Raw genomic sequence first — 22486 nt, 5'->3', positions numbered from 1 at the left:
AGCCAGAGGGGTCAGCCTGAGGGAATGTCCCCCTTCACATTTCCTTCTGTAAGGGAACAAGGGCAGAGTGATCATTCAGTGTCTGAGAAGCAGAGAAGGACACTAGCTAGGACAAACAGGTGTTTATTCAAATGGGGAAGCCACTGAGCTGAGGGCCTCCTTGGGCCTGGGTCTGCAATTGCAGAAGCAAAGGAGGCGGAAGGGAGGGGGACAGGGAGAGGCCCGGGAGAGCAGGGGTCGAGGAGCAGGGCCAGAGGGGCCAGCGCACTCTCACACCTGTGCCAGTGAGCCCCTCTCCTCTCCTCTGGGTGCAGAGGACTCAGCTGAGAAAGGTATGGCCAGGGCTCACGGCAGATCCTGGTTCTGCTCAGATCTCATCTACTCCAGGCTCAGGGTTTTGACTCCGCGCTGAGTGTCCTAGTCCCCTGGTCGGGTTAGTTACACCACTGTCTTCCTCTCCCCTAATCCAACATATGAGAGACTCAAACCAGCCAGAGAGGCACCTGGGGGCCTGGCCCTTTGAGGTTTGGGCTCTTCACAGGGAAGGTAGCAAAGCCTCCTTGTGTCTTTGCTGGACTCAGGGCCGGGGTGGGGGGGTTGGGTAGCCACTGATGCCAGAAAAAACCAGCTCAAGCTCAGGAGGCCAGAGATGAGGGGTGGGAAGAAGGTCTAATGAAGTGGATAGTTCTAGAAATAAGAAGGAATATTGGTCAGGTTAAGTCTGGGTCCTGGCAACGTCACCATTCCTATCTGCCTTGGGGGGCCATTCCCCACAGGGCTCTCCACACATGCCCAGTGGGTGAGGAAGCAGGTGGAGGGTACGTATCTGGAGTAAATAGTAGAGGTTTACCCAAGGTTTGCGCAGGGCATCGACTAATAATTGGCTTCAGACGTTTGCAGCCCCAGAAGAGGCAGCCGATGAAGGAACCCCCGGCCCTCATGGGCTAGGCATTTCTCTACTGTTGTGGTGACCATTTCTCTCCCGCTCAGCTATGCGCAGATCAGAGAAGTGGACACAGCAGGGCCAGGGGCCCGGGCCGGGGAGGGGGGCAGGCTAGTTGTGAGGCGAGCCACGCGGAGTCAAGGCCTCGACGGTGTGCGGGGTGGACGGGGCAGGCAGGGGCCAGCAGCAGGCTGTAGCCTTGGACTCGGGCCACCCCATGCTGTGCCAGGGGCCCAGCCAGGACCCCGCTCTGCTGATGTCCTTTTCTGCAGTCCTGACTTAGCTCCGCTCTTCTTGGGATGGCGGGGATGAGAGAGGACGGGGAAACCAGAACCCTGAGATCACGGGCCCTCTCCAGGGAACATTCCTCCTGGGGGATGGGGCAGGTGCTGAGAAGCAGAGGAGTGTGGCTGACTGGGAAACGGGAAAGGGGCCAGGGTGGTGACAAGAGGGACAGACCCAGCTGTCCCAGCTACCTGGCTCTAGTCATGTCCCATTCCCCCTTGGCTCTTCCCTTCAGGCAAGGAGCTTTCCCCTGGGGACCATCTGGGGCAGCGGTCACTGGTCCGGCTCTTGGTGCAAAGGCAGGAAGGGCAGCTCAGGGAGGGGGGCTTTCAGCCGCAGCACGCGATGCTCCAGGTCAATGCAGCACTGTGGGGTTGGGGGACAGTGAGCTCACCTGGGCAGGTAACCCCTCTCCCAGCCGCGCTGCTTTGTTCCCCTCCGCCTTCCCACAGCACCCTGCTCTTTTCTCCTCCCTGTTTCCATTCACCTGGACCGCTATCATGGAGGGACCCAGTTCTCCATATTTTTCACAAATAAGGAACCTCTAAGCATCGAGGGTGAAATTCCACATCTCCAAGTCCGTCTCATCGGAGCCTGGCCCATGCTTCCACACCCGTGCCCCCTACTTCTTTTTCCCAGCCCTCGGGGTCAGGCCCTGGGTGTGGGTGTCAGCACGAGCATCCTCCTTACCTTGAGAGAGAGCAGAGTCTGCAGGCCAAGGCAGAGTTCAGGACTCTCCACATCTGCGGGAACCGTTTGAGAATGCTGCTGTCCTCCTGTCAGCACTCGCCCCTTCTCTGCTCCCCCCACCACCCCAGGCCAGAGAACCTTGGGGATAATCAGAGCATCTTTGGGGGTACCTTGTCTGTGCTGGCAGGAGCTGACAGGCTCTGCCTTCGCCCCGCCCAGGAGGGAGAGCTGCAAGAGCAGAGACGTGGGGATGCTGACGGAGAGGGGACTTACCTACCACCTGGGCCGAGCACGCCACGGTTGCCTGGCCCAGCTGTAGTTCCAGCTGCTCCACCTGGGCTGGGGGCCCAGGCGCCAGGTCCCCAGATGGGGCTTTTAGGACCCTCTTCCCTAACCTGTGGTTGGGAAGCAAGGCTTATGGCCACCAAAGCCCCCCATGCCGCTAGTCCACTAGTGTCCCTCCCCGCCACGCTTTGGGTTCTCAGCCAACCCTGGACCCACGTGGGGTCTAAATCCTGTCTTCTCTGCCAGAGTCCCTGTCACCTCTTTTCAAAAAAGTAACAGCTTGGGACTTCCCTGGTGGTGCAGTGATTAAGAATCCACGTGCCAATGCAGGGGACACGGGTTCAAGCCCTGGTCTGGGAGGATCCCACATGCCGTGGAGCAACTAAGCCCGTGTGCCACAACTACTGAGCCTCGCTCTAGAGCCCACGAGCCACAACTACTAAGCCCATGAGCCACAACTACTGAAGCCCACGTGCCTAGAGCCTGTGTTCTGCAACAAAAGAAGCCACCGCAATGAGAAGCCCGCACACTGCAACAAAGAGTAGCCCCCGCTTGCCGCAACTAGAGAAAGCCTGTGCGCAGCAACAAAGACCCAACACAGCCAAAAATAAATAAATTAAAATAAATAATTTTTTTAAAAAAAGTAACAGCTTTATTGAGATACAGTTCATATACTGTGAAAGTCACCCTTTTTCTTCTTTTTTTGTCTGTGCCACGTGGCCTGTGGGATCTCAGTTCCTGGACCAGGGATTGAACCCAGGACACGGCAGTGAACGCTCTGAATCCTAACCACTAGACCAGAAGGGAACTCCCAAAAGTCACCCTTTTAAAGTAGACAACAGAGGGACTTCCCTGGTGGCGCAGTGGTTAAGAATCCGCCTGCCAATGCAGGGGACATGGGTTTGAGCCCTGGACCGGGAAGATCCCACACGCCGCGGAGCAACTAAGCCCGTGCGCCACAACTACTGAGCCTGCGCCCTAGAGCCCACAAGCCACAGCTACTGAGCCCACGTGCCACAACTACTGAAGCTCGCACGCCTACAGCCCGTGCTCTGCAACAAGAGAAGCCACCGCAATGAGAAGCCCGCGCACCACAACGAAGAGTAGCCCCCGCAACTAGAAACAGCCCACACGCAGCAACGAAGACCCAACGCAGCCAAAAATAAATAAATAAAAATAAAGTAGACAACAGAGTTCTGCAACCATCACTAATTTCAGAATATTTTCATCACCCCAAAAAGAAGCCCCCTCCCTACCCATTCTTTTGGGCCCCCGTCTTACCCCAGGCGGCTGAGGCATCCAGCGGAGATCTGATTGTAGTGGGTGCCCGTGTCCACGGCCACCTGAAGAACCTGGTCCTGGCACTGAGAAAAGGGGGAGAGGAGGGGACTCCGTGAGTCCCCAGGGGGTAGTGGGGAGAAAGGGTTGGGACTGGCTCTGTCACCTTTCCCAGCCCCTGATGGGTCCCTTTCAGAAATGAGTGAAGGGCTGGGAATTCCCTGGCGGTCCAGTGGTTAGGACTCCACGGTTTCACTGCCAAGGGCACGGGTTCAATCCCTGGTCGGGGAACTGACATCCCACAAGCCGCTGAGTGCGGCCTCCGGCCCACAAAAAGTGAGTTAAGGGTGTTTTTTATGGGACTCACACAGTTGAGCAGAAATGGGTCAGATACGGAATCAAGAAAGGAAGTAAAGCCGCAGGCGGTGAGAGTATACTTTGGGGAGGATTCGCCCCGAAGTGTAGGTCTGTGCCTGTGCTTGTTGACAGTGGTGCCGAGGGCCTCCCGTTAGAGGAATCGGGGGTGGGGATGAGGAGGGATACCTGGTTAGGATATTAGATGTGGGGAACAGATTCGCCACCGCAGGCGAAGGAAGACAAGGTCGCTTCCTTTTAGATAAAAACACGTTTGGGTTTGCACTTGGATACCGCAAAACACATTGTTTTCTCCTTCCACGCTGTTTGCTGAGGTCTGCTGTGCGTGGGCACGTGGAAGGGGCAGCAGGGGAGGCTGCGCCCCAGGATGCAGGGGAGTGGAGGGTCACCAGTGCACGGAGAGTGTTAAGGCTGTGGGCTGTGAGTCTAGAGCCTTAGATGTTGAGCCGGAGGAAAGGCTCTTCCATCGGGAAAGTCAGGGGAGCTTTCCCGGAGGCAGTGACAGCTGAGGCTGGAAGGATCGGAGAACGTGGACCTAGGATGACAGGCAGAGGAAGCATGGAGCAAGGATGGGCGGAAGGGAGGGCACAGCTCGGCGTTGGCTCTGGGGATGACAAGGCTGTGATCCGGAGCACGTGCGCTTTCGCGGGAGGGCTGCGTTACCCACACGTGCGCACCGTGTGTGTGTGGAGCACACTCACATTTAAAGGTGATACTTTGCTCAAGGAAAGGGAGTCGTGTACACCTCGGAAAGACGGGGCGGCGAGGGGCGGGAAGCAAAGGACATGGAGGATCCCAGTCTATGGCCCAGCCTGGGAAGAGGGCTCCCCATCCCTCCCTCACCACTGGGGCAGAAGGGAGAGTGGGTGAGGGGAGCAGGCCCGGGAGGGGGGTCTCACCTTGCAGTTGACCAGAAGAGCTGGCCTCTCTGTCTTGCTGGTCTTCCTCCTGGTCTCCTGGCCGTGGATCGCGGCCTGCACCAAGGGGTGCTCCCCCTGAGGCCGGCTCGGGTTCCCCTCCACCAGACGCCTCTGGATCACGTTGTGCGGTTGCTGCTTCCATCACAAAACGTGCAGATGCTCAGTTCCCTCACTTTACAAATCCCAGGCCGTTCTCCCCAGCCCCGCCCCGCTCCTGAGTCGCCTGGGAGTGAGAAGGGGTGAGAGCTTCCCCAAGGATCCCAGCAGTCAGATCATTAGAGCAGAGCTAGTCCCAGTATCAAATCATGCCGTTCTCCAGGACCCCAATGTATTGCTCAGTAATGGAGAGATGGGGAGGGGGGAAGGGTCTCTCCTCGGTTAGACGGACGGGACATTTCAGGCACTCGCGTGATGCTGGGGGGGAATTCTGTCTCAAGTCTACAACACATATTCTTGGGGACACTTTTTCTTTTTTTCTTCCTCTGACCTCATCCTTCTGTGGGTCGCAGATCCCAGAGTTGATGGTGTGATGAAAAGAAGTCAAAGTAGCAAGAACAAACAAAAAAGAAAAAAAGTCCAAATCTAAACTAGGAAGCTGGGGGAGTTCCCTGGTGGTCCAGTGGCTAAGACTTGGTGCTCTCACTGCCGGGGCCCAGGTCCCATCCCTGGTCAGTGATCTAAGATCCTGCAAGCTGTGAGGCGTGGCCAAACAAACAGCCTAGGAAGCTGGGCATCATCCTCACTGTCCTTCACCTGAAGCCACCCCGCCACGTCCAGTCACGTCTAGATTCTGCCAGCTTCGCCTCCTGTATTCACGGTCCACCTCTCTTTCTGTTACTGCTTCGTTCACACCTCAGCACGGCTCTCCTGAGTCCCTGGGACGCCTCCCTAAGTCCGTAAGGACGTGTCTCTCAAATCCACCTGCTCAAAGCCTGGGAGTCTCTGAAACTCTTGCTACTCCAAGTGCCGTCCTCAGATCAGCAGCTTTACCACCACTAGAAAGCTCCTAGAAGTGCAGAATCGGGACCTACTGAACTGGAGCCTTGTTTTAACAAGATGCCCAGATGACCTGTGTGCACAGTAAGGTTTGAGAAGCACAAAGCGACATGTCAAACTAAGCCTGTCACTCCCCTGCCTAAAATCCATCAGAGCCCTCCCCTCCCCGCCGTGCTTACGTGGAGGTGACAGCCCAGGTGACCACTGCCTCATCTCCCCCCACCCCCCACCCCCGCTGTGCTCATCGGCCCCAGCGCCCCCTCTGGCCACCTGGACCAGGCTGCCCGTCACCTCCATGCCTCTGCTCCTGCACGCCCCTCCTTCTGAAACTCCTCTTCTCACCCTTCTCTAGGCCAGACTGGGCCACTGGCTCAGGAACTACTCTTTATTTGGACAGAGGCTTTTATTTTATGTCTGGGGTTCCAAGGGCATGCTGTAATTCACGCAGGGTCCACCTCCTCCAAGAAGCCCTGCCTGACTTCTTCCCACTCTTCCCTCCACACACCAGGCGGGGGCAGCGTCCTGTCCCATGGCCCCCTTTGTCACGCGTCTCAAAGCTGTTATCTGCCCTTGAGGTCAGGTCTGTATCTCATTCCTCTTTGCATCACAGGGCTCAGCTCAGCATACAGTAGGCATTCCCTAAATGCTCACCGAGGAATGGCTGTGTCCCTCCAGGCTCCACACATGCTTCCCCACCTGCCCTCTCTCCTTGGGAGCCTGGGATTGTTTTCCTACCCTTCGCTTAATGAGGCCCTTGAGGCTGCTCCCGCCAACAGGCTGCCAGCAGGAGACCTAGCTCTGGGAAAAGGGCAGCAGCGAGCTCTGGGAGCGGCTGGGAAGGGCAGCTTTGTGGCTTCCAGCTCTCCTCCCACCTGTCCCACGAGGGATGCAGGCTCAGGCCCCCAAATGCTGTGTCTTCACTCCCAAAGCCATGCAAGGTAACTGCTCCGTGTTGGTCTGGGAGGTCCTGAGGGCAGAAGGCTGGACCTGCCACGCTGGGGCGGCAGTGTCAATAGAGCCTCTTCGCCAGGGCCGAACAGATGAGGGATGGGCCGCAGAGGGCAGAGGCTGTGATTTCCTAGCCACCGAGAGCCAAAGAGCCTGCTTCCCTGCTCCATCTGTGTCTCAGCTCTGCTGGCTCTTTGCAAGGAGGTTCTCTGAATTGAAGTCTCAGTCTGGTCGCCTTTCCCCTTGCGGCGCTGCTGGGCCGGGCTCCTGGAGGGTGAACATTTGGCTGGGAGGAATGTGGAAAGGTAGGGCTCTTTCAGGAAATGCAGTGAGGGGCTGCATCTGGCTCCAGGTTTCCGGGGAGAAGGGGCTGCCAGAGTAGCCTGGAAATGGCCCCATACACCTCAGGTTGCAGGAGTCCCTCCTCTCAGACTCCCTGCCCAAGAGATGAGAGACAGAGTACCGCAGCCTTTCTACAGAAGCCCTCTCGTCCTCTGTGAGCCGGAGGCCAGAGGCATCGCATCTTCTCCGGACCTTGTGGGTCTTACTTTCTCTCTCAGGCTAAATGGATCAGTAGGAGTAGCTGGAGGGACAACAGCCTTTAGACAGAGCTCCCAATTACCCAGGCACTCTGCTAAGTCCTTTACAGGTATTAGCTCATGTAACTCTTACATCCCTGTGAGGTACATCCTGTTAATTTTATCCTCATGTAACACATGAAGAAACTGAGGCTCAGAGACATAAAGAGACTTGGCTGAGTTGCTAAGTGCGAGAACCAGGATCTGAGCCCAAGCATCCCGGCTCCGAGGAAGGCCACTCTCTCAGCCCCTCCCTCTGTCAGAGGGGAGTGAGTATATGCAGCTGTCCCCTGACTCACCCACCCCTCGGTGTCGCTCCCTGACCCCGTTCCCTCGGGAGGCCACGCTGCTGCAGGGGGGTGGAAGGAAAGGAGGCTGGAAGGGCCACTGCACCTGCAGGGAGCAGGGGGGCCCTCAGGAGCCCGACGCCCAGGCAAAAGCCGCGGGAAGCCCTGGTGTTCTGGTGCGGATGGGGCGGCGGGGCACCGAAGGTCCGGTCCCAGTGTGAGCGGACCTGTGGCGTAGGCAGAGGAGGGAATCGCGACCTTGAACCCGCCGGGCCCAGCGGTAAACGACTGCTCCAGGGGCTCCCGGGCCCCGCAAACCTCTGCTCTAACAAGTGCTCCTCTCTGCCCCCCTAAGACAAGCCTGGGGCTCTTTGGGGAAGCTGAGCAATAGATAGGGTCCCCCAGAGCCACCAAGCCGTGGGAACACCCCAGTGAAGAGCCGGGCACGGTCAAGGTGAACCCACAGGTCAGGGCTGCCTCTCCCCTCCCTGCGGGCAGGGAGGGGCAGCTGGAGGCTGGGGTCTGCACCCTCCGGCAGAGGAGAGAAGGGACCCCGGCGCCCCGGGGGTGGGGAGGGGGGAGGGCAGCCTCACCCAGTCTTTGGAGGTGCCGAGCCTCTTGAGGCCGTCCAGGGGGAGCAGGTCGGCCGAGTCCTTGTGCAGGAACCGGGTGGCCTGTCTGTGCTGGCGCTGCCGGCTGCTGGCTCGGCCCCGCAGCTCTGCCTCCTGTCCCCTGTCCCCGGCATCTCCCTCCTCCCTCGGGGCGTCCGGCCGGACGCTCATGACCCCCACGGGCAGGCCGGGGGCTCCTGAGCGGTCTTGCCCACCGTCCTCTCTGCTTCCTCCACCCGGCAGCTTTCTGCCTGCAGCTCTCCCAACCGGAGGGCCTCAGCGGAGGGAAGAAAAGAGGAAGTAAATAAATAACGTGCAGGAGCGGCGACGTCAGACACCAATTTCCAGAGCTTGCAGTAGAGGGAGCGGGGCTCCGGCTGGAAAAACCCAGCCCTGGAGGAGAGGGGGCGCTGGCAGGGCTGCAGCTGGTAGGCTCTGCAGCCTCGCCAGCTCCTGGGTCCTGGCCGGAGTGGGCGGCCGCGGAGTGCTTGTGTGTGTGTGTGTGTGTGTGCGTGCGTGCGTGTGTGCGTGTGTGTGTGTGTGTGTGTGTGTGTGTGTGTGTGTGTGTGTGTGTGTGTGGCTGAGAGGGTGGGTGTATCTGTGCTGTAAACTGTCAAGGTGTCCGTGCCAGGTTGTTAGAGAGGGAGTGTGTGTCAGTGTGCGGCGGTGGCAGCCCGCGTGCTCGGGGCGTGTGTGGGATGCAGGGCGCGCATCTCTGTGCGCGTGTCTCCTGGGCTGCCCCGCCGTGCTCTCCACCTGGGGTTCTCCGCAGCCCCGGCGCTGGGACACAGGCCAACACTAGGTTCAGAACAGAGAGGGGCAGCATCACAGTGTCCCCGCTCCTCTCCTCCCTCTCAGCAGGAGCCTCCCCCCTTCCTGGGCCTCAACCTTTCAGCATCCTTTGCTTCTTTACGCTGGGTTCTGGCTTCCAGGGCTGGCTAAGAACAGCTGTGAATCTCCCCGCAATTAGGGCCCCAACTTCCTCCTCTCCTTTATGTAAGGCTCATTGAGTCCTGGCTTCTTTTTAAAAAGTTATAATTCAAGCATGCAGAAAGTTATAACTTTTTTTTCTCTTTTCATTAGAAAAGAAAAAAAAAAACTGCTACAAATATAACTGAAGCTCCTTGTGGGCCCCTCCTGCCCAGCTAACATCCCCTCCTGAATCTGGTATTTCTCACATCTTTTTCTTTTTTTTTTTTTTCTTTTTGGCCTCACCGCTTGGCTTGTGGGATTTCAGTTCCCCAGCCAGGGATGGACCCCGCGCCCTCAGCAGTGAGAGTTCAGTCCTAACCACTGGACCGCCAGAGAATTCCCTCATACCTCTCTTTATGCACATACATATGTGTGTATTCTATGCAGTGTGTCGTTTCGTCTTGCATGCCCCATTGTAGAGATTCTCCTGCAATTTGCTCTTTTTTGCTCAATATTTTGTTAGTGAGATTCACCCGTGAGCTACGCATAGCTCGAGTTAGTTCACTTTGACGCAATATAGTATTTCTCCAGTGAATACAACACATTTAGGAAATTTGGGTTATTTTTCATGCTTTGTTCTTACAGACAATGCTGCTGTGAACATTTTGGCACCCATCTCCTGGGGCGCACGTGTAAGCATTCCTCTAGAGTGTATACCTAGGAGTGGGATTGCTGGGGCATCGGGTATGCACCTTCTTCCTTTCAACACAACTTGCCCTGCGAAGTGTTTGTACTAACGTGCGCTCCACCAGCAGCGTCCAGGGGTCCTCAGCCCCATGTCCTCCCCAACACTCGGTATCAGATTTTCATAGCCCTGGCGTGTCTGCCATCAGATTTTCCACTCCAGCCTTTCGTCTTCACCGTCATCAGCGAGCACTGGCCACGGTTCTGCTGACATGCATTGGACACTCACAGGGTGAGTCCTGACCTGGGCCCTGCTCCCCGGGGCGCGGTCTGATCCAGGAGGCTCGGAGGCCCCTGCACATTCAGTCAGACAAGGCAGACATCCACTGGCCTCCTGCGGACCACATGCCTTCTTGAGGCATTTTACAACCACTGCAACTGTATTATGATTCCCATTTACAGAAGAGGAAACTAGCTAAGTGGTAGGGGTTCAGTTGTGTTCCCCCCAAATTCATATGTTAACGTCCCAACCACCAGGACCTCAGAATGTGACCTTATCTGGAGATGGGGTCTTTACAGAGATAATCAAGTTAAGATGAGGTCATCAGGGTAGCCCTACTCCAGCACGACTGTGTCCCTATTAAAAGGGGAAATCTGGACCCAGAGAGAGATGCACGCAGGAAGAGTAGCATGTGAGCATGAAAGCTGAAGATGGGGCCGTGCCTCTCAAGATAAGGAAGGTCAGAGGTCACCAGCAAGCCACCAGCAGCCGGGAGAGAGGCCTGGAACAGATCCTGCCTCACGGCCCTCACCGTGATCTTGGGCTTCCAGCTTCTGGAGCTGTGAGACAACACATTTGTCTTGTTTAAGCAGCCAAAGTTGCGGTGGTTTCTTACAGCGGCCCCAGGAAGAGAATACCCCAAGACTTAGAAAACTCGCCCCAGATTCAGGTATCGGGTTGCAGAGCTAGGAATCAAAGCCTCCGGTTCTGTCTCCCGAGTCCTGCTCGGTCTCCGTTATGCCGAAGCGAGAGCACGATGTGGAAGGTAAACGAGGACTGAAAACCAAACACTAGTGTGATTCCACTTACCGAGCTCAGCACCCCCTGGTCCTGGCTTCCTTTAGAGTCAGTTTCAGTGGAATATTCCAGCTCCCTTCCACCCCTGTGCCTTGACACCTATTACCTGCATATTTGCCTGGGATAGAGGTCGAAGAGGACCCACTGCCATGTACTGGGTTCCCTGGTTGTTTCAGTAGGATTAACCACGTGCATGGACTGATCAGCCAGTGCCCTGCGTACCAGGATGCCGGGCAGGCCCCATGCCAAAAGGCATCTCCTCCAACCTTATTCTCAGCCAGCCATTCCTTGGGTTTGAAAAGTCTTCAAGATCTTCAAGAGTCCTTTATTAATGCACTCTCTGGAGGAGTGCCGCTGTCGGTGAACAAGAATGAGGCAACTCTTGGGCCCTTAGCCACGTTGCCTCGGGCCGGGCTGACCACCTGGATGGGTGTCCCAGCATGTGGACTGCACCCAAGGGGAGAGCAGGTGCTCCTGTGGTGTAGCAGGGAGACCTGAGTGTTTGCGGTTTGGATGGGGTGAGCTTGGGGACAGCATCACCTCTTTTCCAGTGGGTTTGAGAAGGCCTGGGAACCAGCCGTGCTCAGGAAATGCCATCCTCTGGAACGCAGCTGCAGAAGAGGCCCAGCTGGTCCCCGTGTCTGTGACTCAGACTAATATTGTCTCGCTTGCCGTCTCATCATCCCACACGCTCAGGGGTAAGGAGACTCTTGCTTTTTGTGTTCCTTGGCTGCTTCCTTTGTTAATCTGTGCTTTCCCCCAGGTTGCAGGGAGCTCTTCCGAGGGGAACGTTCTGGCAATACAGAGCTCTGACCTCTTCTTTGTCAGAATGCCGGGGAATGTTTTGTGGCCCATTTATATCCTCGGCTGGACTGTCTGTGTCTTTGTCAATAACTCACCTCTCTTCCTTCCCCTCATCGTTTTCTAACCTAACCGTTGTGTAGTTCAACAAACCGATTCGTTCACAAGGAATAACTACACTGAGCTCTAATCGTGAGACGTAGGGAGAAAACTCCCCAGGACAGTATTCAGGAAGATTAAACCATCTGCATTCTTAGGAAGAGAAGGACTGGAGGTTTTCCTTTCCGAGACGCTTGGGAAATATCTGTAACTTTTCTCATTTATTTCATCTTGCGGTTCACGTCGATGTTAAAGAGAATAGATCCAAAGTGAGAAATTTTGTGAGAAAAAAATCGAAGTGTGAGATACGGCTCCCTCACTGCTTTGGTCCTCCTCTGAATTATAACAAGTTTTCCTTTCACTCAGTCAAAAAATATTTTTGGAGCCCCTACTGTGTGTGTCAGGCACTGAGCGAGGCCCTGGGGGTACAGTGGGGAGTCGGACGGAGCCCCTGCCCCCATGGAGTTCGCATCCAAAACAGAAAGGCAGACTCTAGACCATTTATGATGTTGGGTAGTGCTGAGTGCCGGAGGACAGAGCAGGGGAGAGCAGTGTTGGGGGAGGGGACAGATGACATCGTGCAGGATGAGAACAAGGTGAGGTGGAGGGCCATGCTGGTACCTGGAGGAGATGCTGCGGACGGGGGCAAGATGGGCTAGCCTGGGCCTGGGCTGACGTTCCCACACTGCACCCCAGACGGGGTAGATCTCCATCCCCCCTGTCTGGCCCGGCTCCCCCGCACCCCATGACTCGTCATTCACACCAGCAAGACGTGGAGAGAACAGAGCTACTCACCCACCCAGGACGGAACCCTTGTCCTTGCTCTCCCGGACAGCGTTAACTCACTGGGGTTAACAAGTCACCAAACCCTGCATCTGACAGACCCGAGGGGTCAGGGTCTCCTCTACTGAAAGGGAACCCAGAGCCCTGCCTAGTGGGTTCTCGGAACTGTCAGAGGGCCATGGGTCTTTGTGTTTCCAGCAACGAGGAAGGCTGAGAGGGCTCCAGGAGATACCGCTTTCTTGGCCTTCACCCTCATAGGCCCTCAGGTCTTCTGGAGAACCTTCTGCCTTGAGGTAAAACCAGACTACGTCTCATATCTGCCATGGGGTGTCAGTCATCAGTGATTCCTGATGTGCTGACTGATGCCATGGCTACTGGCCACACATGGTTATTGAGCAGTGGACATGTGGCCGGTCTGAACTGAGATGTCCTATAGGTGTAAAATACGGACTGGATTTTGAAAACAATACCAAAAGCAACGTGAAATATCTCATTAATTATTTTTATGTTGATTACATTATTTATATTGATAATATTTTGGATCTGTTGGGTTCAGTAAAACGTGCTTTTTGTTTTGTTTGGTTCTTTGCTAGTTTTGTTTTTGTTTTTTTGTTTTGGCCATGCCGTGTGGCAGTGACATGCAGGATCTTAGCTCCCTGGCCAGGGATCGAACCCGTGCCCCCTGCATTGGTGGCGCAGAGTCTTTCTTAACCACTGGACCACCAGGGAAGTCCCTTTTTCTTTTTTTTTGGGAAAATGTGTTATAAAAATTAACATCACCTGTTTAATTTTACTTTCTTAATATGGCAACTAAAAAATTTAAACTTGCATGCATGGCTCCATTATATTTCTCTTGGACAGCACTGGTCTAAACAGATTCACAGCTTGCTCCCTGGAACCTGGCATAAGCTATTCCAGCATCCCTCCACCTCATCAGGAAGTTCTTCTTTATGTCTAATCTAAACCCCTGTCGCTGTATTCAAAATCCCTGCCCTCTTGTCCAAACCTCAGTACAGATGGAGATGAACTGGTTCCCACCTTCCTTGTAATAACCTTCCATGCCTTTAAATATCTTTCACATTTTCTTTTTAAGAAGAAAGTGAAATTGTGCCATTTCTTGTCACTGATATTAGGGACGGAGAGGAGAGTTCATCTGAAATCATCCAGCCCTACCACATAAGGAAATTCCCAGGATATTCCCCATAGAATGGGTTATTCAGAGCTAGACAAGCAGCACCCTTGATCCCACGGAGGGTGAGGCCAGCCAGCTCTATTTCAGGCTTTCTCCTCTGGCCTTGTCAGATCTGCTTAAGACAGGAATGAAGCTGTTTTCCTAGCAGGCCAGGGCCAGTTTTGAAAATTTTCACCCTACCTCCACCCCAAAGAGGTAGATCTTCCAAAGACTGCCAGGCTAGGACCACTTTTTTTTTTTTTTTTTGGCGGTACGCGGGCCTCTCACTGTGTGGCCCCTCCCGTTGCGGAGCACAGGCTCCGGACACGCAGGCTCAGCGGCCATGGCTCACGGGCCCAGCCGCTCCGCGGCACGTGGGATCCTCCTAGACCGGGGCTCGAACCCGTGTCCCCTGCATCGGCAGGCGGACTCTCAACCACTGCGCCACCAGGGAAGCCCTGGGCTAGGACCACCTTTTACATTTGAGACTAGGATGCTTTGCTCCTATTTCACAGGTGGCAAAACCAAGGCACAGGGAGTTCTCTGGTGGCTTAGTGGTTAGGATTCCGGGCTTTCACTGCCGTAACCCGGGTTCAATCCCTGGTCAGGGAAAGGAGATCCCTTAAGCCACGTGGCGTGACCAAAAAACAGAACAAAACAAAACACCAAGACACAGAAAGGTGGAGGAGCACTTGTCTCTATTGATGAAAGCAGACCAGGCACAGGATGTTGAATTCGCACAAGCTTGGTCACGTTTCCCAGCTCACCTACTAGCTGGGTGACTTTGGGTGGAGTGCTTAATCGTTTGGAATCCACTTTCTCATCTGTAAAACTGAAATAACGTGTCATCTGCAGAATCTCTGTGAAGTATGAATGAGAAGCCCAACAGCAAACTGGTTAAGAGCTCTGGGGGCCTTAGTTGACTCGTCTCTAAAACGGAGAGCACGTGGGGCCTCATCGTGTTGGGAGGATTAGGCGGGCTGGTTCATGCAGAGCTTGCAACTCCTTGCCCAGCACACAGTGAGTCCCGGGTACCTGCCTGCTGTTATCTGGGAGCTGACATTCACGTACACAGGAGTGTTCTTGCGTGAGCGTGTGCACACGCGCGCACACACACATACACACACACAGGCTCTGCCCTAGCTGCCTCTCCCCTCTGCTCTCATAGTACAGCCGGGTCAGGCACCTCTCACCTTACCTCTCACACTATTTAAAATTGTTTACTTGTCCATCTTCCCACCAGGTCTTAGGCTTTGTAAGGGCAGGGTCTTGTTTGTTTGCTTGTTTTGCTCCCTTCTCTCTCTTCTTATGCACAAAGTTCCTTGGCTGAATTGTCCAGCAGGACTCCAGGACACAAGAGGAAACGCACTGTTACCACCAACGACTCAGGTGTTGAGACACTAGACCAGCTTGGTGAGCGCCCACCTGATCTTTCCAGGATCCGGCTGACGGCATAGGCGGTCACTCCAGACCCCTTTCTACTCCTCCCCTTTCCCTGGTACCCATGGGACTCATTTGCCAGCCCCCACCCCTGGGCCACGCACCCAAGTCTTGATCCTCGGGAATCTGGCAAGCTGCCCACCTGCTTCCAGACATCCTGAGCGTCGAGTACCAGCAGGGACCCCGCCTCGCCCTCCCTCTGGCCTCAGCATTTCTCTCCCCCCGCCTTGTGTTTAGCGACTTCCTTTCCTGCTTCCATTTACCTCCGTTTCCTCCTGGCCTAGGCTCCGGGCCTGCCCTGGGCACCCCGGCACCGCTCTCTAGTGATACTCCTGCTGAAGAAGCACTGACTGTTGTCCGGGAAGCCTGTCATGCTGTCTCGTGTCAGTGCTCAGTGACCGTCCAGTGGAAACCATGGTGGCCTAGGGGAAGCCACGCATCCAAACCCTGCCTTGGAATTTGAACAATGCCAGGATGCAGCAGCTGTGTCTTCCAGGTGGGCCTTTGGGAGGTTCTGCCCTGGGACCCACAGACAGTGTGTTGGCTTGAGACTAACATGAGATGGGCAACTCCGTGAAGAGCCACAGGAACCACTAAATATAACGATAAACCGGAAACAGCAATTATGTATACTGTGTAATGAAAAGCGTAAGTGACGTGGCTCAGGGGACAGCACGACCAGCAGAAGCTCAGCGGTGGAAGAGACGCAACAAGGCAAAGGGCTTGAGCAGGTGGGTCAGCGCGGGGTGGAAACAAAAGGCCAGTGCGTCCTGGGGAGGCCAGAGGTGGGTCTGGGCGGCCTGGGCAGGGAATCGTGCTCTGACTTGTCGTCGCGGAGCAGCGGCAGGACTCCCTTCCTTCCTTCCTTCCTTCCTCCCTCCCTCCCTCCCTCCCTCCCTTCCTCCCTCCCTTCCTTTCCTTCCTTCCTTCCTTCCCATTTATTTGGCTGTGCCGGGTCTTTAGTTGCGGCATGCGGGCCTTTAGTTGCAGCACGCGGGATCTAGTTCTCCCACCAGGGATCAGACCCGGCGCCCCTGTATTGGGAGCACAGAGTCTTAACTGCTGGACCACCAGGGAAGTCCCCAGTGGCAGGGCTTTCTGAGGCAGGGCAATTAGATGGGACAGCCTTGCAGTCGGGCGGGTGAGATAGAGACTGGCTGGCTCTGCGTCTCCCCCAGGGGCCCCCAGCCCCCCAGCTTCCAGCCTTATGGGCCCCAGCCCTTCCTGAGGCCCTAGTGGCTCAGCAACCTGACCTGGTCTCAGTTGCCCACTCAGCTGGAGCCCGGCTGAGGGAGAGGCAGGCTGCGGAGGGGAGGGGAGGAGAGGACCCAGAAGCGGCTCTGAAACCTCTGTGCTGGGATCAATTCGCGTCCTGAAGCTGGCGTCGTTCAGCAGAGCACGGGGTGCCCTGGGGAGGGGTGCGAGGTATGGGGCAAGCGGGCTCCAGCCCTGCTTCCCTCTCAGATCTGCTTGAGAAAGCTGCAGTGAGAGAGTAGGTCCTGAAGGTGGGCCCAGGCTGCAGGGGTCCCCCAGACCCCCGCAGAGGCTTCCGAGGACTCCATACTGAGCAGATGGGGGAGCGTGGGGGAGGGGTGATACCCATGGCTGCGGGCAGGCTGGGCTGAGGGTTGCCTTGAAGAGTCCCCAGGCCCAGGAGGACCTACGGAGGCTGTTGTCCCCAGAGCTCCATGGCCTGGTGGAGTTCAGGAATTCCAGGAATCCTGCTTCTGCATCTCTGGCTGGTGATGGACAAGGGAGCCCCTGGCAGTGCTGCCAGCAGGAAGGAGGCCGCCACCCAGAGAGCAGAGCGGAGGGTGGAGGCAGGGGTGGAAGTCCCTCATGAGGCTGGCAGCCTGGGGGAGGGGGTCTGGGTCTGCAAGGCGGGCATCTGTGGAAGCGCAGCTCACCCCTCTACCCTCCCTCCCAGCTCCGGGCTGGAGAGTGGGAGGCTTTCTCCTCCGTCTCACTCCCCAGAACTTCCTATTAACCCTCTAAGTGTGCCCTGGGCTTCTCTTGCTGGAGGTGACGAAACCCAGGCATGACGGGCAAGTAGTCTGAGAAGCAGGATGACAGCACAGGCCCCGGAGCCCTGGCTGTACCAGGAGGGCAAGGACGACCCGGCTGTGTGGCCGGAGCAAATCGCCTCGGCCTTGGGCCTCGGTTTACCATCCAAACGCTTGTTTCCCAGAGGCCTTCCCCGCTCTGACATGCCAGGATCAGAGTCAAGGGACCTCCTCCTTTCCACCGTCACTCCTGATCCAGAGCGGGGAGAACGCCCGTTCCCCAAGCCCCACCCTCCCCTAGAGAGCTCGGGAAACTCTCCTTCCTCCCTTGGCTTTGGGCCACCCCACCACAGGGAGAGGCGGCCAGGAGAAGGACCATGGTGGAATTGTAGATTTGGAACTAGAAGGAATTTTGGAAATTCTCTATACATACCCTACTTATATATATATATATATATTTTTTTTTTTTGGTGGTACGCAGGCCTCTCACTGCTGTGGCCTCTCCCGTTGCGGAGCACAGCCTCCGGACGCGCAGGCTCAGCGGCCATGGCTCACGGGCCCAGCCGCTCCATGGCATGTGGGATCCTCCCGGATCGGGGCACGAACCCGTGTCCCCTGCATCGGCAGGCGGAGTCTCAACCACTGCGCCACCAGGGAAGCCCTATATAATTATTTTTAATCGAGATGAAATTCACATAACATTTACCATCTTTTTACCTTTTAAAAATATTTATTCATTTATGTTTGGCTACGTTGGGTCTTAGTTGTGGCAACGCGGGGTCCTTTGTTGCAGTGCACAGGCTTCTCTCTAGTTGTGGCCCATGGGCTTAGTTGCCCTGTGGCACGTGGGATCTTAGTTGCCCGACCAGGGATCGAACCCGCGTCCTCTGCATTGGAAGCATGGCGTCTTAACCGCTGGACCGCCAGGGAAGTCCAGCATTTACCATGTTAAATTGTACAATCCAGTGGCATCTTGTTCACTCATGATGTTGTGCAAGCAGCACTTCTATCTAGTTCCAAAATATTTTCATCCGCCCCAAGAGAAAACCCTGTACCCATGAAGCACTCAGCCCCCATCCCCCTCCCCAGCGCCTGGCCACCACCGATTCACCTTCTGTCTCTAGGGATTCGCTTCCTCTGGACTCTTCCTAGAAATGCAATCGTACGATATGCACCCTTTTGTGTCTGGAGTCGTCCACTCATGTTTTCGAGGTTCTTCCACATTTTTGCGTGTGTCAGTGCTTCACTCCTCCATAAGGCTGAATCGTGTCCCACCCACTTATTACTTTTATTCTACAGGTAATGATTGACAGCTGCAGGTACGGAGGGCCGACGCTGTGCCCGGCACTTCGCAGGTGCGTCACTTGTTTCTTTTATTTATTCCATTTATTTTTGCCCTAGTGGCTCCCGCTGTGCAGAGGAGGAAGCTGAGAGCTTGAGGGGAAAAAGGACCCTCCCAAAGGGCACACAGCTGGTTAGTGGTTATGCCAGGGCTGGAACCCCAGTGGTGTTTGATTCCCAGGTGCTGACAGCTTGAGGAAAGTGGGCAAAGAGGGCAGTGAGCAGAAGCCAAGAGCAGCCCCGATGGGGAAGGTCACCGACATGGCGTGGGCCAGGGGCCAGGGGAGGTGAGGTGGGCCCCACCTGCAGCTTCTCCCTCTCTGGCCACTCCCCGCTGCCCCTCCCCCTCCACTCTCTGCCCCAGCCGGCCAGCACCCTGCGGACCCACGCGCTTTACCTGCCTCCACTTGAGGCCACGTGTCTCTGCCGCTACCCCCCAGTGCAAAAGCTGTGGCACGAGGGGTCAGCAGCACGGGCCCAGGCCCAAGACGATGCTCTGGGGTGACTGCTCCCACCGTTACCTTGAGTCTCCACTTTGCTCCTGTCCCTCCACCGAGGCCTGGTCAGCCTTCCTCAGACCTGACTCTCCATCCTCCAGCACAGCCTTGGCCTGACCTCTGCTCCCCCAAACCCTGTGTGGGACCTGCAGCCCAGCAGACTTGCTTCTGAGATTTGTCCAGACGTCAAGTTGTCCAGGGAGAAGCTTTCTGTATCCTGACCAATCCCAGTCTTATTCCAAATGGGTTACGAGAGCCACATGTCTTACAGCGCCTCTCCCCCTCCACACCTACTCACGCACGCGCGCGCGCACACACACACACACACACACACACCCCTTCTCCCTCCCCACTCCTTGGCAGTCTGCAGGAACTGGATCCCCCTCTGCTCTCCCCACCACACCCGTGCTCCTACCTGCCGCGAGGGGTCCTCCAAGGGTGACAGAACAAATTAGAATTTCAGTAGAATCTTCAGGAGCCTGGGGTACAGATGAAGTTGGAAGGATTGTGCAGGGGCTCGGTTCTGCAGAAGCCTGCACCTTCAGCCACCCAAGCCTTCTTGCTGAAGGTACATTGGTTGAGAACACAAGGGCTTGGGGGTCCGTATGCCCACTGCAGTCTCCACCCATCTGGAGGCTCTTCTAGATGTGTCCAGGTCTTCTCCTTCTCGCTAAGGTTTTGCCAGGATGGGCCCTGGAGAGATAATGGAGGGGCAAGACCACCCGGTCCACTAGCAGGGTCTGGTGACTCCTCACCAGGTCCTGACTCAGAGGCGCCCTGGGCAGCAAGGCCAACTTGACCGTCTTCTCCCGGTAATGAGGCAGCGGGTTTGGGCAGGGCCAGCTCCTGGCGAAATCACTGGGAAGTGGGTTGGGCATGAGCTGGAGGCCTCCAGGCTCACACCTTCCACCAGCTGAGATGTGCCGGTACCTGTCGGGGGGGAAGGGGTGTGGAGAGGACAGAGGTCAAAGGAGAGACCTGGGCATGATGGAGGGGGCAGAAGGGGAGGAGATGCTGCCTTCCGCCAGCTGTCAGCCATCAGACTGTGGAGGCCCCTTCCAGCTCTCTCCCCACCTGGATACTGACCTGTGCCCAACGGCCTGCACCTTGTGTGTGCGTTTTGGCGTTAGGCTGGTGAAATCATGTTATCTGGTGGGTCAATCTTCCATCCTTCGGACACGTAGCCTGTAAGGGGGTCGTCCAGATTCCAGCTGTCCTCCAAGCCCCACCTTCTCCACAAACGCAGTCCAGGAGCCCTTCCCACTGTGCCCTGCTGCCCTGCAACACCGGTCTCACGGCTCACTCTTCTGCAGACCTGCGGTATTTGGTTCAACACAACAGGGTTGAATGTTGGCAAATCGTTCGACGCGCTTTGCCCTGGCCCAGCAGGTATCCTCCCGTTTGCTGATCAGAGGTTCGCAGGCTTGGCTGACTGTTAGAATCACCCTGGGGAGCTTTTTAGAAACACTGGTGCCTGGACTCTCCCCCAGGCCAAGCAAGTTAGACTCTCCCGGGTGGGGCTCAAACCTCAACATTTTTCTGAAGTGGGCCGGGTGATTCTAACGTACTGTCGGACTGGAGGGAGGCGGGGTTTGCAGGTAAATGTCCTGCTTCCCCATGATCATGGGCGTCTGGAAGCCTTGTGTGGTCCTCTTGCTCAGAATGTGCTGTCTCATCTCCTAGACGGGGTTCATCTGAAGCCCCTCCAGAGCTGCTCCCCAGGGGCCACAAGACTGGGCGGGCCTCCCCTCTCACTCTCTCTTGCTGCCACCTGGTGGACTTCACATGCCCTTCGAGGTGCAGCTCCAATGCCACCTCCTCCTTTATTCCTGCTCCACGGGCGGGCTACAGCAGCAAGCCAGCGAAACCAGGACCCTTCTCGCACAGAGATGATTTATTGAGCCCCTTCTCCCTGCCAGACACCATACCCCGAAAGGTACCAGGTACATCTCCAATACACACCTGGGGAAAGTGAAGCTCAAGGAATTTAAGAACGTTGAAGTTGTGTCGCAAGTTTGCGATGGTAGATTCCAGCCTAGTTCTCTTCGACTCCCAGGGCCTGGCTGCTTCTGCCAGCATACACACATATTCCCTGTGCACCGAGCACTGGGCCAAGCTCTCTGTGGATGATACTGTATTTCTCTCCTGCTACCTTTATAGAGCATTATGTTGGCTGTGAACTTGTCTGATTCCTGGGTCCGACAGGAGGGGAGGTGGAGCGTGGTGGTTAAGAATGAAGCCCTGGATCCCTGGTGGCGCAGTGGTTGGGAGTCCGCCTGCCGATGCAGAGTACACGGGTTCGTGCCCCGGTCCGGGAAGATCCCACATGGCGCGGAGCGGCTGGGCCCGTGAGCCATGGCCGCTGAGCCTGCGTGTCCGGAGCCTGTGCTCCGCAACGGGAGAGGTCACAGCAGTGAGAGGCCCGCGTACCGCAAAAAAAAAAAAAAGAAAAAAAGAATGAAGCCCTGGAGCTGTGCTCCCTGGGTTCAAATCCCAGCTCTGCTCTTACTGGCTGTGCAAACTTGGGCAAGATACTTGACCTCTCTGTGTTTCAGATGCCCCATCTGTAAAAGGGGGTTGATAATAGTAGTTTCTATTCAGGGAGTAGTGGGAGGATTAAGTAATATAGTAAAGTGATTAGAACCATTTGGCTGTGAGGTGTTTGAGCAGCGATCTGAGTCTTCCCCACGTCCGTGTGTCCAGAGTTAGTACGGAGTAGCCGTCAGTGGTCAGCGTTGCAAGACAGCAGAGAGAAGTCGAGGTCCTAGTAATCGTCTCTCAAAATCACCAACTGTTGGCTTTTTCTTTTAAAGATTAAACACCTCCGCAGCCTCCCACTCCAGTCCCTTGGGGCTTCTGTCAATGGGATTGGAGTTTGAGACACGCTTTGCATTCCTCTCCCTGTTTCCTGCCACCCACGCCCAGAGCCTAGAGGGCAGCGGAGTGGAGACGCCCCGTGCATACCCACAATGGGCAGGGAGGGAGAGTCCCTCCACACTCCTGCCTCTGCTCACACCAGCCACCCCTCCTCTCGACGCTTCCGAAGCCTTCCTCCCCTCCCAGCCTCTACCCCTCTAGCCCGCCTCACGAAGCCTTCCTGGGGCGGTGCTCCAGACGACACCCTCCCCTTCTGAATTTCTGTAATAACGTCTGTGTTTGCTATGGTGACTTTATGTGTCCGTTCACCCACTTTATCTTCACGCAGTGAGGTGGGCACAGCACTCACCACTCCCCCCTTCCCCACCCATCTTTCAGCAACCATCGAACTGAGTCTGGAAGAACTAAGCCATTTGCCAAAGTGACACAGTCTGGAGTTTAATCCAAGCTTCTGCCTCGGGCTCTCGGCTCTTTCTATTAATAATTGACGTCCTCACAACACCCGTTGTCTGTCTCACGCTTTGGGTACTTGGCACACGCGGGCTGGTGTTGAGAGCTGTCTTTCCATGCACGTGTGTTGGTACCTGCCTTTCAGAAGCTCCTT

The 22486-nt window shown here is 56.1% G+C and overlaps 1 protein-coding gene across 4 annotated transcripts; it reads right to left on the bottom strand.

Moving 5' to 3' along the window:
- Nucleotides 1-107: 107 nt before the first annotated feature.
- Nucleotides 108-8601, bottom strand: NRIP2 (nuclear receptor interacting protein 2). Of its 4 annotated transcripts, none has more exons than XM_060164346.1 (7): nucleotides 8179-8601; nucleotides 7602-7691; nucleotides 4756-4908; nucleotides 3485-3567; nucleotides 2192-2313; nucleotides 1919-1971; nucleotides 108-1594 (listed from the first exon to the last, which is right to left on the bottom strand). In XM_060164346.1, exons 1-7 carry the CDS (start codon nucleotides 8365-8367, stop codon nucleotides 1502-1504), a joined length of 783 nt encoding a protein of 260 aa, XP_060020329.1. In that variant the 5' UTR covers nucleotides 8368-8601; the 3' UTR covers nucleotides 108-1501. The 4 variants fall into 4 exon arrangements, with proteins under 4 accessions (XP_060020329.1, XP_060020330.1, XP_060020331.1 ...); XM_060164347.1 differs by having other exon boundaries at nucleotides 7598-7691; nucleotides 8179-8600; XM_060164348.1 differs by lacking the exon at nucleotides 7602-7691 and having other exon boundaries at nucleotides 8179-8597.
- Nucleotides 8602-22486: the final 13885 nt, after the last annotated feature.

This window comes from Lagenorhynchus albirostris, chromosome 11, assembly GCF_949774975.1.
Source record: "Lagenorhynchus albirostris chromosome 11, mLagAlb1.1, whole genome shotgun sequence".
Taxonomy (NCBI): Eukaryota; Metazoa; Chordata; class Mammalia; order Artiodactyla; family Delphinidae; genus Lagenorhynchus; species Lagenorhynchus albirostris.
Note: the sequence above shows the minus strand (reverse complement) of the source record. Positions and strands in the feature narration are given on the sequence as shown.